Here is a 15,896-nt window from a genome sequence, read left to right on the forward strand (position 1 = left end):
CCTTTTTTTTTTTTTTTTTTTTTTCTTTTTCCTGGGCAATTAATTCTTTCTTGCTGCTTTTATAGAGCCTCCATCTTTCATCCGAACACTCGAACCAGCAGAGGTAGTGAAGGGAACAAACACCGTTCTTCAGTGTGAGGTTGCTGGCACTGGACCGTTTGAAATTAGTTGGTACAAAGACAAGAAACAGATTCGCAGTAGTAAAAAATACAGGCTGACCTCTCAGAAAGCTGTTATTTCCCTGGAGGTGTCATCATTTAATAGCGCGGATGTTGGTGAATACGAGTGTGTGGTAGCTAACGAAGTTGGAAAGTGCATTTGCAGTGCAACATACGTCTTGAAAGGTCAGTGGGAGAGAGAACACTCCACTTACTGCAGGGAACCTCTTATTTCTTATAATGTATTTTCTCTGAATTTCTGTGTAGCTAGGGTGGTTGGGGATAGAGGGTATCTTCTTCTCTTAAAAAATTTGTATGTATCTTAACTCTTACCTGTCATCAAACCCATGAATTTGAAGAACATTGGGCTTAAAGGACTATTACTCTTATGCTTAAAAGCGTTACTCTTTTAGCTGGATAATGAAGCTCTTCCCTTTTCCTGCTCTTTAGCTGAATTGTGCCATGTACTGTGTACGTTGTCTCATAAAACTATCTTTGAGCATTAGCATGAAAAGGTGTCATAGCAGATGCGTATTTCTTTATGTCTCTTTTCTTTGAACTAGAACCACCATCTTTCATTAAAAAAATCGAAAATGTGACAGCTCTGGCTGGAGACAATATTACATTACAGGCTGTGGTGAAAGGGTCAGAACCTATTTCTGTGACGTGGATGAAAGGCAAAGACATTATTCAAGATGATAACAAAGTGAGAGTGACATTTGAACATGGGCTAGCAACACTGCAAATTACTGGTGTCCAGCTGAGCTCTGGTGGCAAATACACCTGTGTAGCTGAGAATGATGCAGGAAGTCAGTCCTGCTTTGGTGAACTAGCAGTTAAAGGTCAGTGGAGGAGTGCTGCAACTTCTGCATTGTCTCCCACCTAAGAAGAGCAATTTACTTTTGTTCTTAACACTGATTGTTTAATTCTGTTGTAGAACCTGCCAAAATCATTGAAAAATCCGAAGTGATTCAGGTGACAGCAGGGGATCCAGCCATTTTGGAGTACACTGTCACAGGCACTCCAGAGTTGAAAACCAAATGGTTCAAAGATGGAAAGCCACTACCTGCCAGCAAAAAATACAGGATCAGCTTTAAAAATAACATTGCCCAGCTCAAGTTTTATGCCACTGAAATGCAGGACAGTGGAGAGTACACCTTTGAGATATCCAATGATGTGGGGACCAGCTCTTTTACTACCAGCTTTACTGTGCTAGGTCGGTACTGACCCTTGGCAAAGAGGCCTGTTATTCTGCTCTGAGCCCAGCAAAGCCAGAAGCAGAACTGTATTCTCCTTTGTTCATGTGTTGGCTTATTTTATTTTATTTTTTTCATACCCAACAGATCGCACTCTCCCTCCCTTCTTTACCAAACCACTGAAGAATATTGACAGCATCATTAACACCTCATGCCATCTAGACTGCAAAATTTCTGGCTCTCTTCCAATGACCGTCTCTTGGTTTAAGCAGGACACTGAAATCACTTCAAGTGCCAAGTACACAATACACTTTGCAGAAGGCTCTGCATCTTTGGAAATAAAACACCTAGATGCAAGTGATGCTGGAGTTTACATTTGCAGAGCCACAAACTCTGCTGGTAGCAAGGACAGCAGTAGTACTTTGTTTATAAAAGGTTTGGCAATTTGTTTCAAAATTCTTGTCTTTTTCTTTTTTTTTTTTTTTTTTTTTCTTGTGATAATACTTTTCTTCCCCACAGTGCAAGCTGTGTGTCTTATTCTTGGCAATTGTTTCCTTTCAATGCAATCTAGAACCACCCAGCTTCATTGTAGAACCAGAGTCTCAAGATGTGCTGCCAGCATCAACTGTACGTTTCAAGGGCACATTTAAAGGCACAACACCACTGACAGTGAAATGGTTTAAAGATGATACTGAGATGGTGACAGGAGGAGCTTGCTACATTATGACAGAGGCACTAGCAAGTTACTTGGAGCTTTATGCAGTCAAACCAAACGACTCGGGAAAATATATCTGCAAAGTCTCCAATGTAGCTGGTTCAGTAACATGCAGTGCAAACTTGTTTGTAAAAGGTTTGCATTCTTACTCTCTTTTCAACTTTCAGCTACTGGATTGACCCAGTGGCACTTTTTGCTGCCTTGTTGATACTGAAAGCTTTTCTTAAATCCACAGAACCTGCTGCCTTTAAGGAGAAGCTAGAGCCAACTCACCTGGTCAAGAAAGGTGGATATGCTGAGCTGACCTGTAAAGTCACTGGCACTCCTGAGATTAAAATCACGTGGTTCAAGGATGACAGGGAACTGAAGGAGAGTGACAAATACAGGATGTCTTTTACAAAATCTTTGGCAGTACTCCATCTTTCAGAGGTTGAGACTGAAGACAGTGGGGAATATATTTGTGAGGCCAAAAATGATGCTGGGAAAGATACTTGCAGTAGTGTTGTTACAATCAAAGGTGTGTGTGCCATCCAAGCACTCAACCAGTTTTTCTCTTTAAACGCAATGCAACTTTCCAGGCTTCCAAAGTGTGATTAATAAAAACTACACTCTCTCTTTTGCACTGTAGAGTCACCTTATTTTAGCAAGGAGTTTCAATCCATGGAAGTCTTGAAGGATTCTGACGTGGTTTTGGAGTGTGAGGTGCTTGGCACACCTCCCTTTGAAGTGTTTTGGGTGAAGGATGATAAGCCTGTGCGGAGCAGTAAGAAGCACAGAATAAGCACTGAGAAATCTTTAATTAGCCTCCATGTCTTCAGATTTGATGCTTCTGATGTTGGCGAGTATCAGTGTAGAGTAACAAATGATGTTGGAAGCTGCCTCTGCAGTTCGGAGGTCACACTGAAAGGTTAGTACAAGGTGGAGAATGCCACTAGCATGATGTTATGCTGGTGTGGGTTTCATGCCACATGGTCATGTACCAAACCTGTACTTACTTAGCCACTTTCTTCCTGCTAGAACCCCCACAGTTTTTGAAGAGGATAGAAAACATTAGCTCCCTTCGAGGGGGCACAGTCGTGTTTCAGGCTGCTGTTAAAGGCTCTTTGCCCATCACTGTATCCTGGCTGAAAGACAATGATGAAGTGATTGAAGACAATAATATCAAAATGACCTTTGTGAACAACATTGCCACTCTTCTGGTGAGGTCTATTGAGTTGAAACATGGTGGAAAATATTTCTGTCAAGCTAAAAATGAGGCAGGAATTCAGAGGTGCTCTGCTCTGCTGACTGTCAAAGGTTGGTCTTACACTGAGTGCTGGCAGCGATCTCAGACAGTTCTCTTGTTGTTTTGTTTTGTTTTGTTTTGTTTGTTTGGTTTGGTTTGGTTTTATAGATGCTCCTAACTCCCTTCTCTATATCTCTGTTTAAAACAGAGCCTGCTACAATCACAGACAAGGCTGTGTCCATAGATGTGACTGAGGGAGACCCAGCAACCTTGCAATGTAAATTTTCAGGAACAAAAGACATTACAGCCAAATGGTTCAAAGATGACAAGGAACTGACTTTAGGCCCAAAATATAAGATCAGTGTTACAGATACCGTCTCAGTCCTAAAGGTGCTCCATGCGGAAAAGAAAGATAGTGGGGAGTACATCTTTGAGGTTCACAATGATGTTGGGAGCAGTAGATGTTCTGCCAGCATCAATGTCCTAGGTGTGTATGAGCTATCTTTTAGTATTTGTTTTTACTTACAAAATCTCTTCTCTTGACTTTGCGTCTACTACAATCATGGTTGAATTTCATATTTTATCTTTTCACTCTGTCTTGGATAGATCTCATTATACCACCTAAATTCACCAAAAAGCTCAAGAAAATGGACAGCATTAAGGGGTCTTTTGTTCACCTGGAATGCATAGTGTCTGGTTCACATCCTATAAGTATCCAGTGGTACAAGGATGGCCAAGAAATAACAGCGAGTGAAAAGCACAAATACTCTTTCCATGATAACACTGCTTTTCTGGAAATCAATAAACTGGAAGGCACAGACAGTGGCTCTTACACCTGTGAAGCAACAAATAAGGCAGGAAGCAACCAATGCAGTGGGTTCTTAACAGTCAAAGGTTTGAAATTCTTCTTCTTCTCTTGTGTTAGGTCACATTCATAATTTGGGAATTCACCTATCCTTGAGTAATCCTCTTTCTTCTTTTTAACATGTTATAGAACCGCCATATTTTGTGGAAAAGCCCCAGTCCCAAGAGGTTGTGCCCCATGCTAGGGTTCAGTTCAAAGCAATGGTGAAAGGCTCTACTCCTCTGCAGATAAAGTGGTTTAAAGACGGCCAAGAGCTCCTTTCTGGTGCCAATCGCTCTGTTTGGAAGGATAACACATCTAGTGTGCTGGAGCTCTTCTCAGCAAGGATGTCTGACTCTGGGAACTACACTTGTCAGATAAGCAATGATGTGGGGACTGCCACTTGCAAAGCAGCTCTGTTTGTAAAAGGTGTGAAGCCCAGTGTTCTTCGCATTGTTGTGTTTCTGATTTTTCTGTGCAATTTGGGGGGAGGAGTTAAGAAATGCTTGTATTTCCACAAACTACCATGCATATTATAAAGCCTCACCTTTTTTGTCTATCTTCTAGAGCCTCCAAGGTTTGTTCAGATGCCAACTCCTATAGTAGCTTTGCGTGAAGGACAGTCCACCACTTTTGAGTGCCAGATAGTAGGCACACCAGAGATCCATGTAACGTGGTACCTTGATGGGAATGAAGTGACTGATGGAGCTAAGTATGGCATCTCTTTCATAGATGGTCTAGCCACTTTGAAAGTCACTCAAGCCAGAGTATCGGATAGTGGGATTTATGTTTGTGAAGCCCACAATGATGCAGGTAGTGAGAGCTGCAGCATCGAGTTGAAAGTAAAAGGTTGGTCTTGAACGTTTGTCACCACCCAGCTATGCCATGAAGCTGGGGTAATGGAATAAAGGAGACCTCTTCTTCCCTAATAACCATCAAGGTTACTATCTACTTTTCCCTTCTTTTTTGTAGAGCCTCCAACATTTGTTCGGGAGTTGAGACCTACGGAGGTAGTAAAGGGATTGGAGGCCACACTCGAGTGTGAGGTGACTGGTACTCCTCCATTTGAGGTGAAGTGGCTGAAGAACAATAAGGAGATGTTCAGCAGCAAGAAATATGCCATCTCCACCAAAGAATCAATATTTACCCTTAATGTGACCAACTGTGATGTCTCAGATGTTGGTGAATATCAGTGCATTATATCAAATGAAGGTGGGAGTTGTTCTTGTAGTACAAGGCTGAGCTTGAAAGGTCAGTCACTAAGAGGTGTATCCCAAACATTGTATCCCCCAGATGAAATGTAGTGACTAGGATGACCTTATATGATCTCTTTTCCTTCTTCCCTTTCCTTCTCTTCTGTGACTTCTAAATAAACAAAACCTCACACCACAGAACCACCATCTTTTGTCAAGAAGCTGGAGAATGTCACTAGCATTTTGAAAGGCACCGCATTATTCCAGTGTGTTGTAGCAGGTGCTCAACCCTTATCTGTGTCATGGATAAAAGATGAGAAAATACTGGAAGATGATGATTACCACCATATTACCTTTGAGAACAATGTGGCTACACTGAAACTTACCAGTGTTGACCTCAGCCACAGAGGGAGATACACCTGCCAGGCAAAGAATGAGTCTGGAGTGGAGAAGTGCTTTGCTTTGCTTTTTGTGCAAGGTGTGTAGAAGTCCCTTCATCCTGGATGAGTGCTTGGGAATACAGTCACCTCTCTGTAGCTAACAATTATTTTTATACACTTTGTACCCCAGAACCAGCACGGATCACAGAAAAGGCTAAATCACTTAAAGTCACTGAAAGAGACCCCGTAACTTTGGAGTGTACTGTGGAGGGGACACCAGAACTCCGAATAAGATGGTACAAAGACGGCAAACAGCTTCTGCCCAGTAGATACTACACAATGAGCTTTGAAAACAATGTGGCCAGTTTCAGGATTGAACCTGTATCAAAGGAGGATAGTGGTACATACAGTTTTAAGGTTGAAAATGACTTTGGAAGTAGCACCTGCGAAGCTGTCCTGACTGTGTTAGGTTTGTATTTGGCAAACTCATGAAGCCAGCAGGGAGGGATTAAAAACTAACAAACAAAACAAAGAAACAACTAAAAATAAAAAGTGTTTCTGGAAGATAAGGTAACCATTATGTTTTTGCCATGTTTTGTGTTGGGCAGATCAATCAATTCCACCCACATTTATCAAAAGGCTAACCAAAAAGGATACTGTTCTGGGATCTTCTATCAGAATGGAGTGCAAAGTCTCTGGATCACTTCCCATTACTGCAAAATGGTTTAAGGATGGAAAGGAGATAACTGACAGTGCCAAATGTAGAAGCCTGTGCCATGAGAACACCATGTCACTTGAGATTGCTAATCTAGAGCTGTCAGACAGTGCAAATTACACATGCAATATCTCTAACATTGCCGGAAATGATTCTTGCAGTGCTGTCCTGACAGTGAAAGGTTTGAAACTCTTTGCTACTTCTTATTGGTGATGAATGCTGGGAGAATATATTATATCTTGTGCTAACATAACCCTCTTATACTTCTTAATACTAATGCTGAAAGTCTGGTCTCCCTTTTCTTACTGTGTATCTTGAACCTCTTACGTATTCATTGCCTCTGCTTGCCTCACTAACTTTCTTCATTCTTAGGCATTCATGATGTAACTGAACATTTCTTTTTCTTAAAAACTGCAGAGCCTCCAAGCTTCTTAGTAAAACCTGAAAGCCAGCAAGCCATCCCAGATTCCACGGTGGAGTTTAAGGCCACACTAAAAGGAACGCTGCCATTTACAGTAAAGTGGTTCAAAGAGGACTTAGAACTTGTATCTGGTCCAACTTGTTTCATTGGGATTGAAGGGTCAACTGTGTTCTTAACCCTCTATTCAGTGGATGCTTCTAGGAGTGGGCACTACACTTGCCATGTTTCAAATGATGTTGGCAGTGACTCTTGCACTACAATGTTGATGGTAACAGGTGTGCACACTTTCTAGATGTTTGGCAGTCTTTTTATCTATTTGTTTTCTTTCCTTTCTAACAAGCCTACCTTAGTGATCTTTGATACCCTGTCAAGTGAATTCCCTGCCCTATATTTGCAACCAACTCTTGCTTGTTTTGCTCTTTTCCCTCCTCTTTCCTTTCTAGTATTAATTCAGACCTTCTGATACCACTTTTCTGGTTTTTTAGAACCACCCAAGTTTGCTAAGAAGCTAGAGACGGCAAGAGTAGTCAAGCAGGGTGATTCAGCCCGACTTGAGTGCAAAGTCAGTGGTTCTCCAGAAATGAAAATAGTGTGGTTCAGAAACGACCATGAAATTATTGCCAGTGAAAAATTCCGGACCTCATTCATCGACTCTGTGGCTGTGCTTGAAATGAATCATCTCAGTACTGATGAGAGTGGTGACTATATCTGTGAAGCTCACAACCCCGCTGGCAAGGCCAGTTGCAGCACCAAAGTCACAGTGAAAGGTCAGCTGTTCTCTTGTTCTCCAGTTACACTTTTTTTTTTTTTCTTTTTGTGTTTTTCTTCCTTGGAAATCCATAGGAACGTGAAATTAATTCCTTATTTCAGGGAATGCCTTTTTCTTCACATTCTGTTTGTTTTTTGATGACCCCTTACCCCCTTTGCTAAGGTCTGAACAAGGCAGTTGTTGTTCTTAATACAAACATGTCCTAGGCTAGGTGTTCCCCAGCTCTATGATTGCAGGGTCCAAGACAGGTAGATCTGATATACCATGAAGCCAAAATATGAAGTAAAATAACAGACCCAAACTGATCAGTGCCAGCTTTACACCCTGCATTTGAGACTACTGACAGCTAAATGGGACCTATATCCTCTCTATCAATCTTCTGTTTACCTTTTATACAGAGGAGCTCAGAGCTCTGAATGTTCACCTGCCTGTTAGATCATTTCATGATGTGTGCAGAAAACAAGGAAAAACATGTCCCATTCAGTTAGTTGTCCCAGCAATCTTGTGGAATAGCTGATATCAGTAAACTGTTGGTCAAATGCCTCAAGACTCCTTTCTAAAAATGCTTCTTTCTTCCCTTGGTAGAACCTCCTGTCTTTAGCAGGAAGCCCTCTCCGGTAGACATGCTCAGAGGAACTGAGGTTAGCCTGGAATGTGAGATTTCAGGAACACCACCATTTGATGTTACCTGGTACAAAGACAGGAGACAAATCCGCAGTAGTAAGAAGTATAAGGTTACAGCCAAAAACTACCATACAAGCATTCACATTCTTAATGTTGAAGCTGCAGATGTTGGTGAATATCAGTGCAAAGCTCAGAATGACGTAGGAAGTGACACTTGTTTTTGCACTGTTAAGCTGAAAGGTAAGGTATTGGCACACATGCCTTCTTTAGTGCTCCCCGTGGCACTGTATTGCTCTTCATTTACGTGGATACCATAAGAATTTACTACAACTGCATGTTTCCTATCCAGAACCACCAAAATTTCTGACAAAAATAAACAGTGTGACTGTTGTGGTTGGCGAACCAGTAGAGTTACAAGCAAGAGTGGAAGGCTCACAGCCAATTTCTGTACAGTGGCTTAAAGACAAGGAGGAAGTTATTAGAGAAAGTGAAAACACAAAGATCACATTTATGGAAAATACTGCAACTTTACAACTTGTACACACAGAAACAAGCAGTGCTGGAAAATACATCTGTCAGATCAGAAATGATGCTGGAAGTCGTGAGTGCATGGCTACCTTAACTATTCTAGGTTGGTAAAAAGCATATATTTCTTTATGTTTCGTTGTTGTTGTTGTGGTTTTTTTTTGTTTTGTTTTTTTTTTTGTTTTTTTAAACTTAGGAACTTGTTAATTTAGTATCAGCTGCATGCTTTGCTTATACCCCTAAGTTCAAATAGTCAAAACAGAATCCTTGTGTCTCCTTTAAATCTTATTTAGTTTCCTTTTTTTCCAATTGTATAGGGATTGTAGTGGAAAAAAAAATACAGGCCTTTACATTATGATGGAATTCAGTTGACTGTATTCACAGTCACATCTTCTGCTTGGAGGAGGACAGATAGGTGTATTTCACTCCTAGTAATTCCAAAATATTTTTACTTTATTTTGGAGAGCATGTGAAATCTCCAGATTAGGGTGGAATAAAAGGTGGAAAAAGCAGAGCTGAAAAAAATCCCAAACCCAATGAACTGAGATATCCTTAGTATCAAATGTATAAACCCCATCTTATAATGCAATAATACTTACAGCTAGTACTAATCAAATCCAGTTTTCACCATCCTTGTTACTTGTCTCTTCTTCCAGAGCCTGCAGTCATTGTAGAGAAGGCAGAACCAATGAGGGTTACTATAGGAGATGTCTGTACTTTGGAATGCAAAGTGTCAGGCACACCAGAGCTTTCCACTGGGTGGTTTAAAGATGGCAAAGAGCTGACCAGCAGCCAAAAATACAGAATTACTTTCCTCAACAAAGTATCTACACTTAAAATTATGGATGCAGAGAAGGAAGATGGTGGATTGTACACTTTTGCAGTGCAGAACGACGTGGGCAAAAGCAGTTGCACAGCATCGGTTGATGTTTTAGGTTGGTTGGGTAGTTTGTCTTCCATCTTTTATCAGAACTTTCTTTTGGCCATGTTCTCTTTCTTTCCTTCCATTCCTTTACTCCTTTTCTCTCTAACAATGGATGTATTATATTTTCTTATGCAGATCGAATCATTCCTCCTTCTTTCACAAGAAAACTAAAGGAAACACCTGGTGTACTGGGTTCCTCAGCACTGCTGGAATGTAAAGTGTTGGGTTCACCTCCTATTTCTATTGCCTGGTTCCAGAATGGACTTAAGTTAGTTAGTGGGGAAAAACATCATATCACCTTTTCGGATAACCTATGTATTTTAGAAGTGAATTCACTGAGCAACTCAGATACTGGAACGTATACCTGCAAAGCTACCAACATAGCTGGTTCAGATGAATGCAGTGCTGTATTGACCGTACAAGGTCAGTATATGATGGTCAGCAACTTCTCTGAGCTTCTCTTTTTCTCTTTCCCTCTTGAAATTCCCTGTGGTCTTTTGTAAGTATACTGAGGAAAATGTACTGACTAGAAAGTAAAGGCTTTGTTCTTTATCTTTGGTAGGTGTGTGGAAATGCCAGAGATATGCTGTATTGGTCTGTTTTATCTCTCCTTTTCTCTTGTGTGTTTAGAACCACCTTCTTTTGAGAGAACACCTGAACCTTTGGATGTTTTGCCAGGCACAAGCATAACTTTTACAGGTGTTATCAGAGGAACCCCTCCTTTTAAGGTGAACTGGTTTAGAGGGGCCAATGAGCTTGTGCCAGGGGACAAATGTAATATCTACTTGGAGGACTCTGTTGTGGAGCTTGAGTTATTTGATGTAACCCCTCTCCAAAGTGGAGAGTACACTTGTCTAGTGACTAATGAAGCTGGCAGAGCAAATTGTACAACACACCTTACAGTAAAAGGTTTGTAAAAATTGCATCCCTATATTTACCCTAAAATGTTGTTGCCTTCCCTCCATTTGTACTGCTGTGCTCAACATTTGTGACTTCTCACCCTTCATTAGAGCCGGCTGTCTTTGTGAAGAAACTGAGTGATCAGTATGTGGAACCTGGCAAGCCCATCATCCTGGAGGGCACTTACTCAGGCAGCTTGCCCATTTCTGTGACATGGAAGAAGAATGGCCACACACTCGCTCAGTCTCAGAAATGTAGCATCACCACCACAGAGAAATCCTGCATCCTGGAGATCCTTGACAGCACCAAGGAGGATGCAGGAGAATACACTTGCCACGTTGAAAATGAGGCAGGAAGAGATGTTTGTGAGGCTGTAGTCTCTACTCTAGGTGTGTGCTCCCTTTGCTTCTTTTTTTTTCTTGCCTGTTCTTTTGAATGTATGCTTTCCAAGGCCTGGCACTATGATGAGCCTTTCTAATTTCTTCTTTTTTTAGAACCTCCATATTTTGTTACACACTTGGAACCTGTTGAGGTGTCAGTTGGGGATTATACAACACTGCAATGCCACGTTGCTGGAACACCAGAAATTACTGTGTCTTGGTACAAAGGTGATACAAAACTCAGGTCTACTCCTGAGTACAAAGTGTTCTTTAAAGACAACGTTGCTACACTCATTTTCAACAAAGTGGTTAGCAATGACAGCGGCGAGTATATCTGCAAGGCAGAAAACAGTGTAGGAACTGCATCTACAAAGGCTCTCTTAACAGTTCAAGGTGATGATTTATATTGTTGCAAATTCTTCTTTACAGTACTTTTTCTCTTGAAAAAATATATTTAAAAAATTCTTCCTGGTGCATATTTATCCTTTACTTGCTTTCTTCCAGAGCGCAAACGACCACCTTCCTTTGCAAGAAAATTAAGGGACATCGAACACCCTGCTGGCTTACCCCTAAAATTTATGTGTCGACTCAATGGTTCAGAGCCCATTACTGTGACTTGGCATAAAGATGGTGTGCTGCTAAGCGATGACCACAATGTGCACACATCCTTTGTAGATAATGTAGCAGTGCTACAACTGGCACGAACTGAGATGAATCACACTGGACAGTACACCTGCACAGCCACCAATGCTGTGGGCACTGCCACCTCAAGTGCTAAACTCACAGTGGCAGGTGTGTTGGCTTACAGAACTTTTGCCCAGATCATAGGCACCCCCATCCCTTTCTACATGTGCAATGGTATTTGTATGCTGGATTAAATTTTTTATTATTATTATTATTATTTTGAGATATGAGTATTATTTTGTTTTCTTGTGTTTCTAGAACCCAAGCAGGCACCTATCTTTGATGCCAAACCAGAATCTATTGATGTGCCTTTGGGAGAAAGTGCTGACCTTGAATGCCATGTTACTGGAGCCCAGCCAATACACATCACCTGGTCCAAGGATGGTCGGGAGATACGAACTGGAGGAAACTACAATATTACATTTGTAGCTAACACAGCTCACCTTCGAGTGCTCAGAGTGGGTAAAGGAGACTCTGGCCAATATACTTGCCAAGCTAGTAATGAAGCTGGGAAAGACTTTTGCTCAGCCCAACTCAGTGTCAAAGGTATTGAGATTAAGTCACCTTCATTTCTTGTTTTTCTTTCTCTTGGATAAAAAAGGCCTCTTTGTTACTGAGCTTTTTCTTCCACCCATTCCAGCTTGGACATATAGAGAAAGTAGCTTTTCAAAAAGCAGACATACCATGAGGTAACTCTCTGCTTCTATAATACTGAATGACAGTAGAAGCCTTGTGTACCTGCAAACTCTACAGGGGGACAGGTCTTCTTGCTAAGCTGTTTGTTGGTATGGATAAATGCACACAACACTTTCCTGCTTTTACTTTATCATTAGTGCTTAAACTACAATTGCAGGGGTATTGATATGTATCATTACTATATGGAACAAGAGTAATAGGGTAAATACAATCATTTTGCATTTGTAGGCCAGCATTGTTGTCTCTTTCAACTTTTCTGAATGTTTCAGTTAGAGTAATGAAATGCTGATTTAATCTAGGCTCTAAATCATTTAAGTTCTTCAAGTAGAAATACTCATTAAAGATGTGCAAACAAGTGAAACTGTACATACCATGTTTCTGCTGCTCCTGGGGTAAGATCTTGGGGGTGATGGGATTGTCGATGCTTTCATGCTGGCTTGGGGACATTTTTGCCCCCCAAACGAAACCGCAAAAAAAAAGTTTCCTGGGTGGAGCAATCATCCTTCATATGTCTTTTACAACCCCAGATGCCTCAAGCAGCAGACTCCAGAGTTGATAGGACCTAGTTGTAGTTGTTTTTGCTGTTTTCTCCTTGCATCTTTTCTTGAGAGGAAGCTCTTGGAAATACAGCCAGCTGCTGTAGCAAACTCACCTTGTTGCAGCACAATATTCTTGCGCTCTCTATGACTCTTGCTCAGCACTGTAGATTTCACATGGCAAACATGTGTCGTCACATGCTTATTTGTTCTGCAGAACCTCCTAAGTTCATCAAGAAACCTGAAGCGTTGCGATTCGTGAAGCACGGAGACGCAGTTCAACTTGAATGTAAAATCAGTGGCACGCCAGAGATCAGGACTGTGTGGTACAAGAACGATCAGGCACTCCAAGCAAGCAACAGGCTCCACATGTCTTTTGTAGACTCCATAGCGGTGCTAACTATCTTGGATGCCAGCACTGAGGATGGTGGCGATTACATATGTGAAGCCCAAAATTCTGCCGGCACTGCCAGCTGTAGCACTTCAGTAGCAGTGAAAGGTTAGCAGCACAGCTCTGCACACAACTAGAATCCCTGGCTCCTGGTCCTGGTCCTGCTCTCAGCTGCACAGCCCCCATACCCCTCCCCCCCCCAAAGAGGAAGCTGCTGCTGTGGCAGTCAGTGGCTGCTGGTGCAGTTTCTTTCCAGCTGCTCTCAGATTAATATGCTGATGTGTTGTAGACATCAGAGAGACTAGGCAGGAACTGGCAGTGGGTGTTGAGTGCTGTGCAGCCACTCCCTTGCCTTTCTATTTAAGCCAATTGTAAGCTGAATAAGGCAAGGTTGTTGGGTTACACAGGATGTGTGAACTAGATGAAGCACCAGCTGTGGTGAGAGAGATGGACACACTTTGCAGACATCCCTCTGCCTGTTTTTTTATATACAGTGATTCTGTCAGGAGTGAAATTTAAGAAGCAAGAGAGGGCTGTTGTACTGAGCCTCACTGGTGGTAGCTTTCATGATTGGAAAGAGGTGGGGAAAATTGGAATATGGTCCTGAAGAAAGGGGAGGGTGGCTTTTGGGAGGGGCACTAAGTACTAACTCCAAACAGGTGCAGAAATGTCATATTTTCTGCCCTTGGGAGTGCTTGGGATGGCTTTCTGGAAGGTGCCGGAGGCTCAGCATTTTTTAGAGATGAGACCACATATGATGAGGATGCTAAATATAGGTTTACAAGAAGAAGTGTAGGCCCCCTTCCTGAGTATGTTGTGTCTTGCTACTATCCAGAAACCTACTCAAGGAAGCAGTCTCAAATGTTATGATGTGATTCTTTTTTTTATAGAACCACCTGTTTTTAGCAAGGTGCCGAGTCCTGTGGACACACTTAAAGGCTCGGATATTATTCTCCAGTGTGAGATAGCAGGGACTCCACCCTTTGAGGTGGCTTGGTTCAAGGACCGGAGGCAGGTTCGGAGCAGCAAGAAGTTCAAGGTGACAGCAAAGCACTCCATTGCCAGTCTTCACATCCTCAATCTGGAATCTCAGGATACTGGAGAATATCAGTGCAAAGCAATGAATGAGGTGGGAAGTGACACTTGCACCTGCCCAGTAAAATTCAAAGGTTTGTATGGTAGAAGACCAACAGCATCAGCGCCTTCTTCTCTTGATCTTCTGGCTGTACCTCTTCCAAGCAGGCATGCATCATTAACCTTCCTCTGCCACCTTGTTTTTGCCATCAGAGCCCCCACGCTTTGCCAAGAAGCTGAGTGACACTGCAATCTTCGTTGGAGAGCCAACAGCTCTACAGGCAGTGGTGGAAGGATCCCCACCAATTTCTGTTGTCTGGCTGAAGGACAAGGGTGAAATTATTAGGGAGAGTGAAAATGTCCAAATGTGGTTTATGGACAACATTGCAACTCTTGAGATTGCCAGTGCAGAAGGAGCTGATATTGGAAAGTATATCTGCCAGATCAAAAATGATGCTGGCATGCGGGAGTGCTCTGCTTTTCTACAAGTCCTAGGTGGGTATAGCCTGTTCCACAAGTATTTTATCTTGCGGCTCTCACAGTTGTCTCTGCCACCCCTTGTTTGCTGCTTGTATCCTATGCTCACTAGTTTGCAGGTGGATTTCCTGGTGACACACTGTCCCCTCCCTTCCTATTTCAGAACCAGCAGTAATCTTAGAGAAGACTGAGCCGATCACAGTGATGGCTGGAAACCCTTTTACCTTGGAGTGCAAAGTAGGAGGAACACCTGAGCTTATCACCAAGTGGTACAAAGATGGCAGAGAACTAAGGAGTGATCGCAAATACCAAATTACCTTTTTCAACAATATCTCCACTCTGAAAGTCTTTTCTGCAGAGAGGGGAGACAGGGGCTTATATACTTTTGAGGTGCACAATGAGGTGGGGGACAGCAGCTGCACTTCTTCAGTTGATGTTTCAGGTCAGCTCTATATCTTGTCTTTAAAAGCAGTGTTGTTGTTTTTTTTTTTTGCTTTGTTTTTGTTTTCCTTTACACTGGAAACAAACAAACAAATCATTTTTCTTATTCTTCTTCTGCCTTGTCTTACTTAGATCGCCTTGTTCCTCCTTCATTCTCAAGAAAATTAAAGGAAACAAATGGGGTGCTGGGATCTTCAGTGCTGCTGGAATGCAAAGTGTCCGGCACATCCCCCATATCAGTGGCCTGGTTTCAGGATGGGAATGAGATTGTTAGTGGGGAAAAATATGAAATTTCATTCTTGGATAACATTTGTGCTTTGAGGCTCAATGCCCTGGATGTCACAGATACCGGGCCATATACATGTGTAGCAGCAAATGTGGCTGGATCTGATGAATGTAGTGCCTTCTTGACTGTACGAGGTCAGTGGAAAGATATTACAGCCCCTTCTACAGAACACTTCTTCCCTCTTTCTTTCTTACCTTTGATTTCCTATGGCTTCTTTTTCATAGTTTCTTTTTCTGTTTTCTGCCTTGTTATTTTTATTTCTAACCTGCTTCAGTTTTCATCCCCAACAGGAACTCTCCTATTAACATCTTTCTCCCTCTTCGCTTCTTCGTGTGACACTT

At 42.0% G+C, this 15,896-nt stretch overlaps 1 protein-coding gene across 1 annotated transcript in view; it reads left to right on the forward strand.

Annotated features, from left to right (window-relative positions):
• The window catches only part of LOC309879566 (titin-like), a 246,514-nt gene that overhangs the window by 57,387 nt on the left and 173,231 nt on the right, over positions 1-15,896 (forward strand). Inside the window, exons 47-78 of the mRNA XM_082763383.1 lie at positions 66-344; positions 722-1,000; positions 1,096-1,374; positions 1,502-1,789; positions 1,926-2,204; positions 2,305-2,586; positions 2,698-2,976; positions 3,087-3,365; positions 3,503-3,781; positions 3,901-4,188; positions 4,289-4,567; positions 4,706-4,987; positions 5,111-5,389; positions 5,531-5,809; positions 5,902-6,180; positions 6,320-6,607; positions 6,844-7,122; positions 7,333-7,614; positions 8,202-8,480; positions 8,590-8,871; positions 9,422-9,700; positions 9,826-10,113; positions 10,321-10,599; positions 10,701-10,979; positions 11,085-11,363; positions 11,475-11,762; positions 11,913-12,200; positions 13,104-13,385; positions 14,168-14,446; positions 14,565-14,846; positions 14,992-15,270; positions 15,402-15,689. Of these exons, the coding sequence (XP_082619509.1) occupies positions 66-344; positions 722-1,000; positions 1,096-1,374; positions 1,502-1,789; positions 1,926-2,204; positions 2,305-2,586; positions 2,698-2,976; positions 3,087-3,365; positions 3,503-3,781; positions 3,901-4,188; positions 4,289-4,567; positions 4,706-4,987; positions 5,111-5,389; positions 5,531-5,809; positions 5,902-6,180; positions 6,320-6,607; positions 6,844-7,122; positions 7,333-7,614; positions 8,202-8,480; positions 8,590-8,871; positions 9,422-9,700; positions 9,826-10,113; positions 10,321-10,599; positions 10,701-10,979; positions 11,085-11,363; positions 11,475-11,762; positions 11,913-12,200; positions 13,104-13,385; positions 14,168-14,446; positions 14,565-14,846; positions 14,992-15,270; positions 15,402-15,689 (9,009 nt within the window). The remainder of the gene's footprint in view (positions 1-65; positions 345-721; positions 1,001-1,095; positions 1,375-1,501; positions 1,790-1,925; positions 2,205-2,304; positions 2,587-2,697; positions 2,977-3,086; positions 3,366-3,502; positions 3,782-3,900; positions 4,189-4,288; positions 4,568-4,705; positions 4,988-5,110; positions 5,390-5,530; positions 5,810-5,901; positions 6,181-6,319; positions 6,608-6,843; positions 7,123-7,332; positions 7,615-8,201; positions 8,481-8,589; positions 8,872-9,421; positions 9,701-9,825; positions 10,114-10,320; positions 10,600-10,700; positions 10,980-11,084; positions 11,364-11,474; positions 11,763-11,912; positions 12,201-13,103; positions 13,386-14,167; positions 14,447-14,564; positions 14,847-14,991; positions 15,271-15,401; positions 15,690-15,896) is intronic.

Source organism: Aythya marila, assembly GCF_965140915.1.
Source record: "Aythya marila genome assembly, chromosome: 6".
In the NCBI taxonomy this organism is placed as follows: domain Eukaryota; kingdom Metazoa; phylum Chordata; class Aves; order Anseriformes; family Anatidae; genus Aythya; species Aythya marila.